This window comes from Protopterus annectens, chromosome 7.part0 (genome assembly GCF_019279795.1).
Source record: "Protopterus annectens isolate FY-2018-M chromosome 7.part0, PAN1.0, whole genome shotgun sequence".
NCBI classification, from domain to species: Eukaryota; Metazoa; Chordata; order Ceratodontiformes; family Protopteridae; genus Protopterus; species Protopterus annectens.
The window spans coordinates 157,643,781-157,663,842 of NC_056739.1; the positions used below are offsets into that span (position 1 = coordinate 157,643,781).

Here is a 20,062-nt window from a genome sequence, read left to right on the forward strand (position 1 = left end):
CTGCAGTCAGGAGTACAGAGAATAGACAAGGGGGCTGGTATTTACTGCAGTCAGCAGTACAGAGAATAGCCAAGGGGGCTGGTATTTACTGCAGTCAAGGGGGCTGGTATTTACTGCAGTCAGGAGTACAGAGAATACACAAGTGGGCTGGTATTTACTGCAGTCAGGAGTACAGAGAATACACAAGTGGGCTGGTATTTACTGCAGTCAGGAGTACAGAGAATAGACAAGGGGGCTGGTATTTACTGCAGTCAGGAGTACAGAGAATACACAAGTGGGCTGGTATTTACTGCAGTCAGGAGTACAGAGAATAGACAAGGGGGCTGGTATTTACTGCAGTCAGGAGTACAGAGAATAGACAAGGGGGCTGGTATTTACTGCAGTCAGGAGTACAGAGAATACACAAGTGGGCTGGTATTTACTGCAGTCAGGAGTACAGAGAATACACAAGTGGGCTGGTATTTACTGCAGTCAGGAGTACAGAGAATAGACAAGGGGGCTGGTATTTACTGCAGTCAAGAGTACAGAGAATAGACAAGGGGGCTGGTATTTACTGCAGTCAGGAGTACAGAGAATAGACAAGGGGGCTGGTATTTACTGCACTCAGGAGTACAGAGAATAGACAAGGGGGCTGGTATTTACTGCAGTCAGGAGTACAGAGAATAGACAAGGGGGGCTGGTATTTACTGCAGGAAGCTGGCAAAGGAGCCACGGTATTGAGAACAAATAATTAGAGAAGAAAAGGTAATAGAATGGGAAGAGACCAAGAATACATTTGGATTACAGGATAGTGACTGCCTTTCCTATCAGGGATTGGTATCAGAGTATAGACAAGGAGAAAGAGATAGGGTAATCCTAAATGAAAGACTTGCACAGGTTGAGTTTTTAACTGAATGTAGAACAGAAATAGCTGTTAGAGTTAATTAGTAGGGCATATTGCACAATAATTGTAGGAATGAATCAGGAGAGGTTGGAAAAGATTCGGAAGAGAAATTAGATGTGCAGTTCACAAATAAATAATGGAAGGACATGTGTTTGGCTCCCAAATATGCAACAAAATCTAGATCATCAGGATTTTCGCCTGAAAGTGTTTGCACAGATGACTTTTATAACACAAGCAAACTCCTGAGGTGTGATGTGGAAGAAAGAATTAATTAGGAACATATGTTTTCGGACAGTAATAAGTTGGCAGACTTTAATAAAAAATTCCTTGCAAAGTATTCTGTCAGGAATACCGGGTGAGCAAATGAGTGTTGTTGTGTCTTTCGGCTTTTCCCGGTTAGGGGTCGCCACAGCGGAACTCCTGTCCACTAATGATTGGCAGTAGATTTTTACGTGCCAAGTTGCCGGCCCTGACGCACAACCTTCAACGAAGGTACGCCCATTCACGCATGTCTCCACACAGAAGACGCTCTAGCTGAGAATCGAACGGGACAACGTCTTACTGTGAGGCGACAATGCTACCGCAGCACCACCGCCACAGCGAATGAGTGTAACTAAGGAAATTATTTTTTTAGCTGTATACAGGATTAGCATTGCCTACACATAGATGGCCTTGGTAATTCTGGTGGCTGCCAAAAAAGCAATTACTAGAAAATGAAAATCAAAATTTAAACCAACCGTACTTGAAGTAGCGAGTATTTTAACCGTGATAACGGAAGAGGAAGTCAGATCTTTAGGAAAGGGGAATGGTAAATTACACAGAAAAATATGGGAATTGTGGGAACAATATATGCAGAAAATGTTTTGGAGGAGGAATAACATTTAACAGAAGGCAGGAAAATAATTTATGTAACGTTGCTTAGCTTATATGCTGTAACAATAGATGAGAATTATAATGTTTGTAAATATGAACGTGTTAACATGGTTTGATTACGTTTATATAAATATAAGGTTGCTTGTGTCACAAGTGATGATTCAATAAAAGTGTTTTTAAAATAAACTGGTGGGGGGTTTGGTTAGGCTTAAAATGGGCCAGCAAGAGCAGTTAGCCAAATAACTTACCCATGAACCTGTAGGATGTGAAAGCCGAGTTCCTGAATGTTCCCATGAGTAAAGAGTTTTTTGACTGTGCTTCTGCTGAGGTCTTCAGAAGCTTTAATGATAGGAGAAAGGTCATGTAAGTATTTACCCTGATTTTCCAACACCCCGTACCTAAATGGTAGTAACATTCCTTCAAATTCAGGTTCCTTTTTATAAGAAGCAAAAATAAGCAATTCTAGCAAAACACGGGCAAACAGACTTTCGTAAAAAATGCCAGGGAAGCTCAGTCGGGATGATTGTCCCAAAACAAAGGGCAAGCTAAAAAGCAGATTGACAATAGGCCCCATCTTGATTTCTTCCTTCCCCACCCTGGCAGTCCTGTACAGCTCTCCAGAAGTTTGGGTCTTCACTACCTTCTGTGTCACAAAATAACTTCAAACACTTTGGTCCTGCCAATCATTTAGAAAGGCTACAACTGGCAATGAAGATTCCCGTCCTCCTTTCCAAGGGTTTCCTCTAACTCCAAGTCAGACTTTCCTATCCTAGATCAAATGCTGCCTCGGAGTTACAGAACATCTTCCCCCAGATCAAATAAGGAAATATTTTTATTCAAGAATTTTTCTGGTGCCAGAAATAAAGAACTCTATGATCAACCCTAGACATTTCTTTTCTTAATCATTACATCAAGAATGCAAAATTCAAAATGCCTCCCTGCAGTCTCTGCTGCCTCTCATTCTGCTTCTGGTAACTCTGGATTTAAAAGATGATTATCAAATTTCAGTTCTCAAAGATTTCAGAAGCTTCTTAAGAATTTTTGTCTGGTTTACATGTTTGATTTTTGCTTTACTCTTTAGACTGCACACAGCTCCAACAATATTTACAAAGTACCTGGTTCCTGTAATTGCCCTTTGCAGGTTACAGGGAATTCACATTTTTTCCATATTTAGGTGACTGCCTTATTTTTGCAGATTCTTTCACAAAATATGAAGATTCCCTTTCTTGGGTAAAAGATTTTTTTTCTCAATCTAAGATTTTAAGTGAACCTAGAAAAATAATCTCTCATCCTGTCTCACAGGATAGTATTTGTGGGAGTTCTCTTGAAAAAGTCTATCATGATGTTTTTTCTTCCTCATGACAAAGTGAAATTTTACAAAGAACATTTTGTCATTTTTCAACCAGAGTCTATTTGCCGGAATTACAGACTTCATGGCCTCTGCAACTCTTGTGATTCATTTAGCCCAACCTCACAGGAGGAAAAAAAAAGGTTTCTCAGATTAGTGTGGACTCTGCACCCCTTATCCTTTCAGATCCCGGATCTGGGTTTTTGACAAAAGGGAGACCCTCTGGTGTGAGGCCTGCCTTTTCCACACCAGTCCCTACACATTTGGTAACTGCAGGTGCCTCAGACTTTGCCTGGGGAACTATATTCAAAGGGGTGAAAATCCAGGGGTTGTAGAACCATCAGGACAGACTGAAGCACATGAATATCAAAGAAATGATGCCACTAATAGATGCTGACAGGTCCCAAATCATCTTTGTATTCCAGGTCCTCTACTAGTAATTACAGACAACACTACAGAGAGTTTGTACATAAACAAGGGGGGCTGACAACTCCCCCTTTCAACTAGCTGTGATAGCCTAGGATCTAGCAACTCAACAGTCTTTCCTTACAGGCTACTTACATTCTGTCAGAGCAGAAATTTGTAGCAGGTAAGCTAAGCAGGACCAGGACAGACCATCATGAATGGAAGCTGCACATGGGGGTCTTCAGGAATAGATCCATTCACAGCAGACAGTTCATAGGATCATAGGCAGTTACTAGACTAATGGCTCCAGGGTCCTTAAAAGCCTAGCCAAGTTCAACCCGTGTTCCCGAGGGTGTCTGGTTCAAGCAGACACTAAAATCAGCACCTATTGCCCCAGTCCAAGAGGGATACAGGTGGAACCCTGGGGTGAATTTCCGGTTACCCATCCAGTCATCCAAATTATGCTTAAATAGAGCCAGCGAGGGGCTTTAACATGAATAAGAATCTTGTTCCAAAGGTGGGGTAGCCTCTGTGAGACAAATCTGTCTCTCTAGCAAATTCTGCTGATGTCATGTACCAGGTTAAAGTCCTTTGAGCAAGTGACCCTTATGCCATTTGACTTGCGAATGTGCAGTATTTCCATTAATGCTGGGTCAGAGATTGCTCTATATGCAAGGCACAGGTCACCTCTGAGCAGTCTGTATGACACAGAGTAAAATAACAATGATTTCAGTTTGTCCGCATAAGACAGAACTTGAAGACCCCTAATTTTCTTTGTAAGGAGACTTTGTGGTCTCTCTAATTGCTGAAGATATTTGGAAAGGAACATACCAAAGATAGCATTGTACTCTGTTATTGGCCTGATGCAGGAAGAGTACTGGGGGGTTATGACCTCTTTTTTTTCTGGAGGCAACACCCTTACTCATGAGATGAGCAATATAAAATGCCCTTCTTACCACTGTGGAGACATGGTGGTCAAAAGTTAAGGTTGCTGTCAACCTGTGTACCCAGATCTCACCACTGACTGTATGCTTATGGCATTGCTATTGATAGGGTTGTTCAGAGAAACATCACCTTTGCCAAAGGGGATAATGCATTTTGCATTAAGTTTAAGACAATGAGTTTGGCACCAGTCATTAGTCTGCGTAAGACCTTCTTGCAGGATGTTGACCTCGCTAGGGGTTTCGATGATTGCTCCCAGTTTGCAGTCATCAGAAAACTTGGTCAGCCACAGTCCTTTAATTTTAGCCTGTACTTCCGGGAAGTAGATTCATATAAGCTGCGGTGGTACAGCGGTTGCATTGTTGCCTCAAAGCAAGAGGTTCTCCTGCTCGATTCTCGGCTTGAGTGCCTTCTGTGTGGCATCTGCATGACCTCCCCGCGGTCGAGTGGCCAGCGAAAGACATGCGTGAATGGGCATGCCTTCACTCTAGGTTGGGCATCTGGCTGGCAACTCGGCACCATAAAAATCGACTGCCAATAATTAGCGGTCCGGAGTTCCGCTGTGGCGACCCCTAACTGGGAAAAGCCGAAAAGACAAACTTCCGAGAAGTAGATTCTGAACAGTAGGGGTCCCAGAAACAACCCCTGTGGAACACCACTAGTTACAGGTCTGCTGGAGGAGGTAGAGTCCCTATTTTCAGTGCACAAGTTCTATCAGTGAGTCAATTTGCAACCCACCTGACAGTATATGGGTTGATACCCAGCTGAGTGAGTTTATCAATGGTGCCTTAGTGGGGAATTGTGTCAAAGGCCTTGGTTAAGTCTAGGTAGGCCGTATGCACATATTTGCCCTCATCTAGGGCTTTGGTGGGTGTCTCGAAGAAGTCCACCAAGTTTAACAGACATGATCTCCCCTTGACAAAGCCAACCTGGGTGGGGTTAAGCATTTGGAGATTTCTTATCTTTGTTGATGAAGTCCATGATGATTCATTCCATGGCTTTGCAGATAAGGATGATCAGGCTAATGGGTCTATACTTCCCGGGTTCTGATCAGGCTAATGGGTCTATACTTCCTGGGTTCTGATCAGGCTAATGGGTCTATACTTCCCAGGGACTGTGGATGCACCCCCCTTTGTGCAAAGGCATGACGGTAGCCATTTTCCATTCTGCTGGGATGAAGCCAGTGCTTAGACCATATTTGAAAAGCATGCTCACTGGTGATGCTGATTCCTGTTTTAACCCATGTAGATCACAGCCCGGAATGTTGTCTGGTCCCATAGAAGCTGTGTTTTTGGCCTTGGGGAGGTCATTTAAGACCTGCTGCTTGGAGATACTACGTTGTGGACAAGTGTTTGGAATGCTTTGGGGTATATGTGGTGAGTACAGGGGAGTGAAGTTTTCACTGTACCTGTCAGCCAGCAGATTTGCTATAGCTACAGGTTCTATATATGTAGTACCATTAACTATGAGTTCAGTGCAAATATGGGCCTTACTTTTGACGTTACAGATGTAACTAAAGAATGCCTTGTGGTTATCCTTAGCTAGGGAAGCTAATTTGGATTTATAGTTAGCTTTGGAGGACTTCACTAGGAGTCTTATTTGCTTGTTTAAGTTGAGTATGGAGTGTTTCCAGTTTTGAGACCATTCATTCATACTCTTAGACAGCAATTTCTTTCTCCTGTTATATAGCCTATTAATGGCAGTTGTCCTCCAGCCAAGTTTTTTTTTTCCTTGGAGGTCTTGCTTTGGTTCTATCAGGTGAGGCAGAGTCAATAGAATTGTGCAGGTGCTTGTATAAAGTATTGGTGTATAATTCAACATAGGTGTCTGTTCCATCAATGGGGGGAGGGGCTATGAAGCTATTTATGCCGTCATGTAAGAGGTTGGAAGTGGCCTTTAGTCTAGTTGTTGCTAAGGGGGTCTTGTGTTATAGTTAGTTCTAGCTAGACTGATTTGTTGTCAGGTCTCAACGGGGATGGCCACACACTGGGGGTGGTGCAGCGGTATCCCATCTTGGTAATCACCAGAATGTTTGAGCCCCTTGTGGGTGTGTCAACCAGCTGGTCCAGGGCACTGGAGTTAACAAAGTCCATTTAATGAAATTCCGCTCCAAGACTCGTCACACAAAGGTTTGGAAGACAGATACCTTTTCATTCCCATGGACAGGATTGCTTCCATGTGCTTTTATACCCTTTTCTCTGTTAATCATATTTATTCATAAAGATTCTAAAGGACTTTCCAGAGAAGAAACATGTGGCTTTCTTTTGGCCCAGGCCACAGTGGCTCTCCCTTCTGAAAATGGTGAAGGGCAGTTAGTACAAGCTTCTTAGCACAAAACTGGAGGGGTGGGGGTCTGACCTCAACCTTCAACTTATTGCCTGGATGATAGAGTTCTAATTACTTTTAGGCACCTTTTCTTTGAGGACCTGCAGCAGGTATTAAATGAGGCTGAGAAACTAGGTCCTAGAAAATCATTTATGGATAAGTGGAAAAGATTTTCTAGTTGATGCCAAAGCATGAACCAAGAACCTTTGGTTCTGTATTTACTGGTATGAGGTATAATCTTCTTCCCTTTCTTACTCTTCTGCTAAGATTCCCCTCAGAACTATTTCTGCTGGTCAGTCCATGGATCCCCCTTTCTAGTCTGCCTGAAATTAAACTGTGCTTGAAAGGGATACTACACATCTGTCCACCTAGAAGACAGATGGCTTTTCCTCGGGATCTCAATTTTGTACTGGATAAAATTGCACATTTTCCTTTTGAACTTGCTCACAAGGATGATTAAAGTTCTTATCTTGGAAACCAGTATTACTTTTCTTGCAGAAATCAGAGTAACAAGTATGAGTTAGTCTCTTATGGTGATTCAATCCTATCCCATCTTCCAAAAAAGATGGGGTAACTTTGAAAGTCATTCCCTCTTTTATGCCTAAAGTAGTTTGAGTTTACATTGAGCCAGGCTATTCATCTCCCCGTTTTCTTTCAAAAAACAGAAATAAGGGCAAAGACCTTGTTTACAATCTATACGTCTGTGGGTATCTCAAATATTACATGGACAGAACAAAATCCTTCTGGAATTCTAATCAGCAGTTTATTTCCCATGAGGACGAGAAAAGGACAGTCTGTGTCAAAACAGACAATTTCGACATGGTTGTCTCAGGCAATTATGTTTTTCTCCTTACCATAGCAAGACAGTTTGAGGCAAAGTCAGGGTCCATTCTCTAGCTTCTAGCTCTAGCTTCTTCTCTGCCTGTTTTGAAAGAGCTGAACTCTAAAATCTTGTAGAGGGCAGCAGCTTGCTCATATGTGCACACATTGACAAAGTACTACAACATGGGGTCTTTCTCTAGGGCAGTGCACACTGATCTGTCTCTCTCGCTCCTTTTTTTCTAAGCTCTGATATTTCTCGCATATAGCTTAGGCTACTGCAACAGTGAGCTAATGATTAACATAGTCCAGTTGTGCAAGCAAATTTACTATAACAGTAGATGCTTGAACAGATCACTGTTGCAGTACAAACACCCTTCTCCTTTTTGTTGCTTTTGTCTACCAGGGGTTTTCCTCATTCCCTTCTGTTCCTAGCACGTACCTGGCTGTCGGAGCAGTAGTCTTCCTTGGTCTGAGGCAAGGAATCTCTTAGGTTTTGACCATAACCATTGCCTTGTACCACTTTTTTTTTCCTTGGTCTTTTTGGAACTCATTTTTACTGGCCCAGACCCACATCCACACTGGGTCTACCAGAATCAAATTTACCCCCACCAGACCAGCACAATACGTGGTTGTCAGGGCTGTAGCCTTCCGTTGTCTGTGGCTCTGACATTTTCCTCCCTGGCTCTGTCCTTGCACAACTTTTTATTGGGTTATTGGTCCCCCTTGGCCTCATTGTTAGTGGCCTGGCCTAACAGCCACACTGGGTTTACCAGCATCCGCATTCCAGCCTGGACTTGCTGTGGTGCTGCTGGGGCAGATAGTGGATCTTAAGGACATGGGATCCTGGTCACCTGTGTTTCAGTCCGGTGAGGGTTTTTTTTTATTTTAGATCTCCTCGAACTTACTGTTTGCACCCAATGCTAACTCTCCTGTTTGGACCATGACTCAGTTTAAGGAGCATCACCAAGGAGCATTACCAGAGAGCATCCTTCTCTCAGGAAGGGTGTGCCCATCCCTCCCTGCCGCAGTCAGTTGACCGAGATGCTAATCGAACCATAGTTGGCTGGGCTGTAGTTAGGGCTTTATCCCTTTATGACATCAGAGTGGCTTTTATACCACTCTGAGCTCTACAGTGATAGGGCACACAGAAGCTGGCTGTTGGGCTGATCTTGGCAGAATATAACCCATATAGCTTGGGTTGCTGCAGCAGTGATCTACCTGAACATCTGCTGTTATGGTAAGTTTACTTACACAGCTGAACTTTCTCAGCCTTAAAGACTTTGTGATTGGCCATCAGTCATTGAGGTGTAGAAGTGGGTAGGGCATGTAAATGAAAACTCCCCGTGGCCATGAGTATGATGCCTCAAAGGGGTACTTCACTGTCATCTCAAGAAGCAGGAGGGTTTGTGATTTGGTCAAGAGTGACCTTTGGCATCTTGAGATTGAGGAAGGACACCAGTGCCAGCCAGTGATCTGCACCATAGGGGACAAAAATATTTCTGAGGAAACAGATTCACAAAAGAACTGTAATGGCACAACCATAGCTGTCAACCTTTCTTCAGTTGTTGTTGTTGTGTCTTTCGGCTTTTCCCGGTTAGGGGTCGCCACAGCGGAACCTATGTCCACTAATGATTGACAGTAGATTTTTGTGCCGAGTTGCCAGCCCTGACGCACAACCTTCAGATGTGCAGTGTCATTTGTAATGGGCAGAATTAGTGTAGTGATCAAAGCTGAGCCTCTAAGTGCAAAAAATTGTGAGGTCAACTGCAGAAATGCTTTTAATGTTGCAAATGCTGAAAATTACAGAGCATCAAAAGTTATTTTGAATTTTTCTTCTTGATTGGACAGTGTACACATTTTCCATTTCCATGTATTACAGAGAATTTCGAGGCCAAAATGAGAATTGTATATCGTATTGTAACCCGTGTTCATTTCTGTATTCAGGAAAGCCTACTCTTTGAAAGCTAAGATTCCTTTGCACTGGAGGTGTTTGCTATTTATCAGGAATTCATGTCAGCAGTTTGAAGCACCGAACCAAATAATGAGGTCAAGACTGTATTTTCTTTGCAACTATGAGCAATTCAGGACCAAATCCTGAGCTCAAGACTATATCCTGCATCCTGTTATCAGACATTTCAGGAAAACACCTTGTATGGGCCAACAAGCAAAAATACCTAGGCGTCACCCTTTACCCTCCTCTCTCTTTTTACTGCACACCGAGTCAGTAGTAATTTACACCTTGTGAAAGAAAATAAATGTAAGTGCTTTAGAAATGGGGCTAATCCTCAAGATGGCTTGCAGTCAGAAAAACTGCCTAATGTAGAACTGTAAACTGTTTTTTACATGCAAATTTAGCAATAGACTGGAAAACTTTTTTTCATTCACATATTGTAGGTTCTAATTTTCTTATCTTTTTTGTAAATATATTTTATCCATAGTCTTGTTTATTTTGTTTTACTGTAATAATGCTTCTGAGTTGCTGTTTTACATCTTTATTAGAACTATGTTCATCTTTGGCTGCCTGGCCGAGCTGTGGCCGAAAAGAGTCCATGGAACAGCCCACCAACCTCATTAACAAGTGTAATATATTTAGAAAATAAACTTTTTTTTTGCTTAGACACAATGCAACTTTGATTAAAATTGCAAATATTTTAGTGCATCATTTTCTTCAGGTTGTGTGTCAGTTTTGGAGAATGAATATTATAGTAGATAGTAGTCTGCTGTCTTCGATAATGCGAAGAGGCTGCTGCATTCCATGTGGATAAGTATTGTCATCCATTTGTATTGCTGTTGAGCTCCACAGCCTGTCAGGATTCTTTGTTTTAACCGTTTGAGCAGACATCCTCTGAGGAAAGCCAAGGGACTGTTACCACCTCTTTCTGATTGGTGTTTGTTACCCTTTTTCCGTTACAGAAGTTTGACATCACGGAAAGTACATTTGGCAATATTGGCCCCAGTCATAACTTTGAGCCTCCTCACTATGATGGCATTGAGTGCTTGGCCATCCAGGGTGACGTACTGTTCAGTGGCTCCAGGGACAACGGCATAAAGAAGTGGGACCTGGAGGAGAATGAACTTATCCAGGTATGCAGTCTAATGCTTAAGTATGTTTAACTTGCTTTGGAAAAGGTGCAAAGTTGTGGGTCTGCACTTGTCTACCATTTAATTTGCAGCCCAGCTGCATTATTTTTTTTTTTACTTTTACAAGACTGGATTATGGTGTGCTTGAGGGCAGGTGAGGATGAGGAAGGAAAGTAGAAGCAAATGAAGGGAATAAAAAAAGCTATTGTTTGTTTTGTTTTATTTTTGAAGATTGTGAAATTATTGTTCTTAAAATGTTTTGTAATAATTTGGCAAATTTTCCCCAGGCCTCCACTGAAAATGGGCTTCTACCCACTCATACTTTCCTGGTAATCAAATGCCAGTAAATAACATTTTGAATGGGTCTGAGTTGGAGTATCCACTGCTGTGGACAAAGGTTTGAAGTGGTGGCTAAAATAAGAACAGGACTAAGTTGATACACAGGAGTGTGAGGCTAGCAATTCGGGTAAATTCTAGGTCGTACAGGTGGAGGAAAGTGAGGGGGTGTTATGTTGAAGGAGACATAGTACAAGAAAGCTAGAAGAAAAGCCACACAGGTTTTGAGGACGCCAAAAGCAAACATTGAAAGGGGTTAGCAGAAAGGGTCAGGGCAAGATAGAAAAGGTCCTTATAGGACCTTTTATAAAGGTACAGAGCAGCAAGGGAAAGGGGGGGGGGTAACTGTCCAATCTGAGCAAAAATGGGTGGGGAAAAACACTGAAGAAAAGCAAAGGTACTGAATGAATACTTCAGTCTTCATGGCGGAAAGCAAGGAGAACGTGCTATGCTTGAAGGAAAGCAGAGCACAATAGAGAAAACACTGGACAAGACACGACAAAGGAGGAGGAAGTGGAAGGTGGCCTTGCTGCCCTTAAGGGAGGGTGAGCACAAGGACCACGTAGGCTACTTGCTGGAGTCTGCAGAAATGGTTACTGTGCTAGCAGGCTCACTGATGGGGGCATTCAGCAGATCACTGTCAAGTACAGACATGCAAGAGGATTGGAAGGCAACATGTATAGGTATCCTTGTACAAGAGAGAGAGAGAGCAAAGAATTGAGGGAACTACAGACTTATTAGCATAACAGTAGTGGCAGGAAAGGGCAAGAGAATCCTAAAGGAAGTGTTGGTAGCATTTCAAAGGATGGCAGTCTCCAGTATAGCAACCATTATGGGCTCATGGTCAGAAGGAGCTGATACTCAAACCTCATTCAATTTTTTTGACTCTATTCATAGGTAGTTACTAGGTAGGTGGTCCAGAACACCATTTAGAACTAGATTCCTATTTCCTAGTTACCCAAAGTACTGTTATATTAAGGGAATTGCTCAGGATCATACAGTAGGCAAATGGAAACTGAGGGAATCAAACCCTGGTCCACTGGAAGTGGCTTGTTAAGAGAATGTTCTTACTTCCTTACTCACATTTGAGCTTGACAGGGGAGTACCAATAGGCATAGTCTACCTGAACTTCACCAAGGCTATTGACTTGATCACGCAAAGGAGGTTGATGGGAAAACTTTGAGAGTTTGGGTTTAGGACCAAGACTGAGGAACTGGATAGCTGCATGGCTGAATGGTAGGCTATGGCTGTTATGACAGGGACAGTGTTATGAACTAAGAAAATGACTAGCGTAGCACAGGGGTCTGTTCTGTGTCCAGTAGTTGGTGTTTGTCAGTGACATGCCTGAGGGAATAGGGAACAGTGCAGACCTTTTCACTGATGACACAGATGGGTGTAGCAGCGAAGGATGGAGAAGGAAGAGGCTAGGGAAGAATTTGGAAAGGCTGAACAAGTGGTTATCATTAACATAGCAGTTGAGGTTCACTGTACAGAAATGCAAGTTACTGCACTTGATCCAGCAACCCTGATGTGAGCTATCAGCTGAGGGAGTGGAAGTGTTGGTTACATAGCAGGAAGAAGATTTGGGGATATTGTTCACACATGACTGGACCCATCAGGAGCAGAGAGGATTGTGGCAAGACAATGCTGGGGTGTAGACTCAATCAAAAAGCTAATGTTCCACTCTGTGGGGCCTTGATCAAACCACATATTCAGTGGAGTCCTGTATGCAGTTATGGAGACCATACATCAGCCTGCTGAAAAGACTAAAGAAAAGCCATCAGAAAGAGTCGTGGGATGGAGAAGTGATAGTACCATAGAGAAAGGAGCTGAATCTCTTGTCACTTCAGATAAGGGGGATGTGATATTGGCACAGTCATATCAGCAGTGCAAAGAGGACCTTTTGAACAGGAGGGTGAAAGCGGGAGCACAAGCAACAGATTGTAGGGACTGAGTCATCCCTGGATGACTGAAAGTACTCCTTTTTAGAGAGGGTTGTAACCTTGTGGAGTGGACTACCAGAATGGGTGGTAGAGTGAGAAACCACATAGATATTCAAGAGGACATAGAATAGATGGGGAAAGGGTAAGGGGAAATATAAGGATGGGGGAGATGATTGTTGTGATTTAGTGTAACTAATGCCGTGATGTTAACCTTGAAGTTTTAGGAGACGTTTTCATGTCTGTTTTCTGCACAAGGAAACTGTATACTCGACGCCTGTGAATGAACTGCATTGTGATATTTCTTGCTTTCTCTTTTCTTGTGCCAATCCTGATGTGTTACGTCACATATGGAGGTATGATAGTGGAACAAGATCTGTGTATTTTATTTGCTGAGGGATGCAGCCGTCTGTTAAACAAATCCTTCTTTCTTGTCCTTGTCAAAAATCCTTTGTTCTGTTCTAGGCATCCATACCTCTCAACTGTCCAGATTTTTGCCTCATAAGTTTGGTTTGTTTGTCATAAAATTGGTGGTTTTCTGGCAAATCACTTGGATGATCTGAGGATTGAAGTCACCAAATAATGGCATACATTTGAGTTTCAGACTTCAAATCCTTCAGAAAATGTATGTTAACGCAAACTTTGTTATTCTAGCAACTTACTAAGTTTATAAGAACAATATTTATAATCTATTCCTATTTTTGGGCACCCCCCCCCCATTTTGTCAGGCTTTGTCCAGATTTCTTGCACTACGAGGTTGAGAGGTATGTGGGCATCCTTAAAACTTTGTCGACATGCATTATTCCATTGCACCAAGCGGTTTTTGAGCCAGACACACTTCGTAAAGTAGCCCTTCTGTATGAACATCTTCAGCTGTACCTTGGTTATGTGGTGCTGCAGGATGGAGCCCTGATTGTGATCCAAGTGACCAGGGTTTGATTGATTGACCTGACACTAGAAGAGCCAGGGAGGGAGAGGAGTGAATGGGTGTGGCCTGCTGGCCTGCCTGTCCAGAGAGAGGGGGAGTCATCTATAAACACACTGGTATTGAGATTTCTCCAGTGGAGACAGAGAAAACCACTGCCTATGCTAGAGGACAGGAGAGCAGAGATGCTTGCTTGGTATACCTTCTTCAGAAGGTAGGAGGGGCAATTATGGTTAACCCAGTGTACAACATCCTTCCCTCACAAGCCGAGCATGTACAAGGGGATGCATACCATGAAAAATTCTAGTACTGGACTCTCACCCATGTAATATTTTATTGCATGTATTCCATCTTGATGTTTTATGTTAGTATATAAACTAACTACATCTATAACAAAAAATACATATAATGTTCCCAATATATATGTTTTATTTTTTCTAATAAATCAAACACATCTCTAATGTAAGATGGCAGTTTAAATACTGTTGGTAACAGATATTCATGTAAAAAACATGATATATTCTGCAAAAAACTGCTGCTTGCTGACACTATAAGGCACCCTGGTGGACTATTCATACTTTTATGCATTTTAGGTATACAATAAAAACATGGCATTCTAGGATTTTTGATATTAAATTTTTCCTTTACATCTTTATAAGAAAAATAATGTAACCTATATCCTTTATCTATCAATTCCTTATATTCCTTTTGTGCTTCCTCATATTCTGTCATACTAATTTTTTCATAAACATCCTCCATGTTTAAATGTGTGTATATTGTAAATAATCTAAAATAACCAATTTCCCACCCTTATCAGATGGTTTGAATATTAAATGTGATAGTGTTCAATCTCGCCGTTTGTTCTTACACATGGGTTCGGAGCCGATCCTCGGCTCCGTGTCGGCCGCTTGCAAGCTCTGCATCGAGAAGAAGCTCGAGACAACCTAATACCCACAATCCCCCTCTGCCTTTACCTCAGATCTAGTTTGCCGCTGCTGCGTTCGCATCACTGGGATCGAGCTCGAGCAACTTCAGATAAGAAATAACTTTTATTATTGTTATTTTTCAGGAAAAATTTATTCTAAAGTACTATTTGGTGACATAGTGTATGTGTGTGTGGTAAGGTAGAAATACTCGGTACCGTTAAGTTTAATTAAACTTATTAGAGTTTTTCGGGGCCTACCACCCCTTACTTGAATTTGACAACCGGACTGACTTGTATATCGGATTCGACATATTTACTGGATTTGTCACTCTACTGGACTTGACCTTTTTTTCTCTTACCTGTTTCTTTTTTAAGATGTCTGAGAAAATTAAATCAGGTTTTAAACGTTGCCAGTGTGGCCAAAAAATGTCAGTTACTGACAACCATAGTTCCTGTATCTACTGCCTTGGCCCTCTCCACTTACAAGAGGACTGTTCAATTTGTCACTCTTTTAGTGGGAGGGTCATGACAGATAGGCGCAGGAAACTCATGGACAGGGGGTTATTAAAACCTTCCTTTCAGGAGGCTCTGGATGCTTCAGACCAGGCATCCAAATCCTCGAAGGAATTGAAGACGTCGGAGCCCAGGTCATCGGCTCCGAGCTCTTCGAGTAAAGTTAGATCACCGGTTCCACAGACTTCGGAGCCGAGTGTTCAACTGTTGGCAGTTTCGGAGCCTCGAGTCTTGGAACCGGTGATGGAGCTCCCTCCACCGACTCTGTTGAGGTCGGCTCCGTCTTCGATACCTTCGACTCGTTCTTCCAGACCTCTCTCAGACACCGATGTAGACCGTGTGGTGCAGAAGTTAATGGAGAATACGGCCTTCTCCAAGCTCATCTCGGTCTCCTCTCAATTGGTGTCAAGACTTGAAGGCCTTCCGTTATCTCCATCTGTTCCTCCTCCGAGACCTGTCCAGTCTTCGGAGCCGGAAGAAGCTGAGCTGCTGATTGTGGAGCCCTCGGTGCCAGAACCGTCCTTTTCTCGGTCGGCTCCGTTCACCTCGACTCCGTCCGATCCGGTACCGGAGTCTCGGAGCCAAAGATCCATCCTTGGTTCCGGGACCGAGAGTCGAACCGATGTTTTGGTTCCGACGCTCCCTCTCGGGGCCTCGGCGCGGATCGACTCGGTTCCGTCCTCGGGGTCGATGCCTTTGGTGCCTGTTTCGGGGATTCTTCCCATTTCTTCGGAACCGGGAGATACCTCGACTCGGGACCCGGGGGCTTTCGACCTCATGAGGAAGGTGTTGTCTACCCAGACAACCACGTCAGCAGGATCAGCTTCTCCTCCCCATAAAGGTCCGTTATCCTCCTCTGCACCCACGGCTACATCCAAGCGTCGAGCACCGGTGTCTCAGCCACCCCTGGAGGGTGCCCCCTCTTCCTCGGAGGCTTCTTTGGATGCTCCCCACGAAGAAGTCCCTAGGAAAAGATTGTGTAAGAGGAGACACTTAGATTCTCCACAAGAATCTTTGACATCCGATACTGACTTGGATGAGTCAGAAGGGTCCCCTAAGTCACCTTCAGAAGATGTCTCTTTTTCTGACATATTGGAGATCCTGAAACAGAGAGGTGACTGGCAGTCCCTCCCCCCTTCTGAGGATGAGTCAGTCTTGCTGAAGGCATTTGGTGCTCGCCCTTCCTCCTCCTGGGTCACTCCGCCCTTGATGAATTAATGGAACTTATTGCTCGAAGGCGTGGGAACTCCTGACACAGTGGAACCAGTCCCTAGGAAGCCTAATAAGTATATCACTGCACCCCAGGACAAGACTTACTTGACAAAAGGAGTTCCAGTGGACGCTATGGTGGTGGCAGCGGCCACGAAAAAGGAGATGTCGGAATCTTCCTCATCTGTCCATCCCCCTAATAAAGATTCTAGGACTATGGACAGGTATGAGAAGCGCATTTATAGTTCAGCGGCTTTTTCCATGCGATCCCTGAACTATTTGACCCACTTTACACGGCTACAGAGGGATCTAGTCAAAGAGTTGGGAGATACCCTCCAGGGTACTACAGATGCTGCTGTCTCAGAGAAAGTGACAGCGCAACTTAATACCCTTACATCCATTGTGAACTCGTCCATGAGGCTGATCTCTTACGCAGCCGAAGGTTCGAGTAGGGCAGCAGCTTCAGCGATTGCTCTTCGCAGACAATCCTGGATGCGCTTATGTTCATTTGCGGAAGCCTTCAAGTCTTCCTTTACTAACGCCCCATTTGACGGTGCCACTCTTTTTGGCCCCAAAGTAAAGGAGACCCTTACCCGGTGTGAGCAGGAGGGAAAGACTCTGTCTGCTGTCGGAGTCCGTTTTTCCACCCCATCCAGACCGTACCCCAAAGGGCAACGTGGTGGAAAAATGTGGTTTCGAAAACCCCGAGGATCTTTCCCAGGCACACAGGGTGATGCCCCTTCTAGAGGCAGAGGAGGGGGCAGAGGTGGAAGACGCCGCCCTGGCGGCAGAGGGGGTCCGCAGAATCAAGGTGACAGGGATACACTCCCTGGTAAACCTTTCCAGCACTCCTGAGAGGAGGCCCGGCTGTCCTGCTCTGGAGGCAGTCGGGGGTCGCTTAGCTTTATACCCTCAGGCCTGGCAAAACATAACTACAGACAAGTGGGTAAAAAGCGTGGTTACCAGAGGTTACAATATATCATTTCTATCCTATCCCATTCCAAAGAAAAGACTCCCAGATGTGCCGCCCCATCTGCGAGAGCCAGCAGCTATAGAAATTTCAAAGCTGCTAGAAAAAAGAGTCATCCAACCAGTCCCAGCGGACCAAAGAGGATTCGAACTTACTCAAGGTTCTTTTTAGTTCCAAAGAAAACAGGGGACTGGAGGCCCATTCTGGACCTAAGCGACCTCAATACCTTCGTCAAGAAAGAAAAGTCTCGAATGGTCACGCTTCAATCGATCCTTCCATTCTTACAGAAGGACGACTGGATGTGCTCAATAGATCTGAAGGATGCATACTACCACATCAAAATGGCCAGGGCATCCAGAGATCATTTGCGCTTCCAGCTGGGTGCCAGTCACTTTCAGTTTCGAGCCCTGCCCTTTGGTCTGACCTCAGCCCCCAGGGTCTTCACCAAATGCATGGCAGTGGTAGCGTCTCACTTGAGATGCCTAGGATTCCAGGTGTTTCCGTATCTGGACGACTGGCTCCTTTCTGCCACCACCCAGCGTCAACTAGTACAGGCCAGAGACTACACTCTTCAACTGTGTGTTCACCTCGAATTTCCGTAAACTTCGGAAAATCCTTACTACAGCCATCACAGCGTATCTTATTCATAGGAGCGGAATTAGATACACATCAGTTAATTCTAAGACTTCCTCCAGAAAGGATACTTTCACTTCAGACTCACATACGTCTTCTTCTTTTGTCCAGGAAATCCCCAGCAAAACTGGTACTGAAGCTTTTGGGACTCATGTCAGCTTCTCTTATTGCAATACCCTTGGGAAGACTGCACATGAGAGTCCTACAATGGCTACTGTTTGCACAATGGTCGTTCCAACAACTACCTCTGACACACGAGATTCTTATAATGAACACATGCAAATCACACCTAAACTGGTGGCTTCAGACTTGCAACCTTTCCAAGGGGAGACCATTTGTGCTACCCACACCGACGGCTACGGTGACCACGGACGCTTCCCTGATAGGGTGGGGGGGCATCTTTCAGGGACAGACAGTCCAAGGCGAATACACCAATTTAGAGTACAATCTGCACATCAATGTTCTAGAGTTGAGGGCAGTGTTTCTAGCGTTGCAACACTTTGCTCCCCTTCTTCCTCTGGGAACTATTGCAGTTCAGACGGACAACATGTCTGTAGTCTGGTACATAAACAAGCAAGGGGGAACCAAGTCCTATCAGCTATGCAGAGAGACCATGAGAATCTGGCAATGGGCGGAGTCCACGGGTCGCTTTCTGATAGCAACGCACATCCTGGGGTCATCCAGCGTCATAGCCGACAGGCTGAGCAGAGCAATACTGTTACCGCATCGGTGGTCCCTAAAACAGTCAGTTGCGAAAAGATTTTTCGCACGTGGGGCCAGCCTTCCTGCGATCTGTTTGCATCTCCAATGAACGCCAAATGCAGGAGCTACTTTGCCCTATTACCCCTCCAGGGAAGTCCCCAGGGACGCACTGATTCACGATTGGCCCCGGGTCTCCTGTGCATTTCCTCCCTTCCCCCTGATCACAGAGTTTCTCCAGAAAGCCAACAACCTACACAGGACAATAATCCTCATTGCCCCATTCTGGTCTCGTCAAATTTGGTTCCCCTTCCTCATGACACACTGCATTCGGGGACCCTGGATCCTGGACCCAGAGCCAGATCTATTGACTCACTCGTCAGGGGCTCCTCACCCTCGCTCTTGTCCCTCCATCTAGCAGCTTGGCTGCTCCAATTCTAACTTAGCCAGGTCTGATCTTCTTTCACCTGCAGTTCAGAATATATTAGTGGCTTCTCATAAAGCTTCCACTACTAAAACATATACTAGTAAATGGAAGCGCTTTGTATTCTGGGCAAATACACAGCAAGTGGACCCTGTTATAGCTCCTTTGAATAAAATATTAGAGTTTTTAACAGAATTGTTCCATCAGGGTGCTTCTCCTGCCACATTAAGAGTTCAATTGGCTGCCATTTCTAATTTCCATGTGGAAGAATGTGGGGCTCCTGTTATGGCCCACAGACTTTGTAAAGCCTTTTAAAAGGGTCTTTTCATATTAGACCACCAATTAGATCTCCTCGGTCACCTTGGAGTCTAAACTTATTATTATCTAAGTTGATGCTGCCCCCCTTTGAACCAGCCTCCTCTTGCCCATTGAAATTTTTGTCGTGGAAGACTCTCTTTTGGTAGCCATTACATCCGCTAGGCGAGTATCTGAACTTCAAGCTCTCCATTAAACACCCTTATTTGATCTTTCACTCTGACAGAGTTTCTCTTAGCACTAATTCATCCTTCCTTCCTAAAGTTTGTTCTATTAACAATATTAATCAGTCCATTGAATTACCCACTTTCTTCAAGAATCACTCCAATAAAATGGAGTATATGTTACACAAATTAGATGTCCACAGACAACTAAGGTTTTACTTGGATAGAACAAAGGATCACAGGAAATCTGATCAACTTTTTGTAGCCTTTGCTGATAACAGAAAAGGAGTAGCGGTTACTAAAAACTCTTTCTAAGTGGTTAACTGATTG

General features: G+C 44.0%; 1 protein-coding gene across 2 annotated transcripts in view; it reads left to right on the top strand.

Annotated features, from left to right (window-relative positions):
* The window catches only part of KIF21B (kinesin family member 21B), a 1,412,490-nt gene that overhangs the window by 1,350,478 nt on the left and 41,950 nt on the right, over nt 1-20,062 (top strand). For both annotated transcript variants that reach the window (XM_044076606.1, XM_044076607.1), the window contains one exon: nt 10,512-10,682. In XM_044076606.1, coding sequence (XP_043932541.1) covers nt 10,512-10,682 — 171 coding nt within the window. The remainder of the gene's footprint in view (nt 1-10,511; nt 10,683-20,062) is intronic.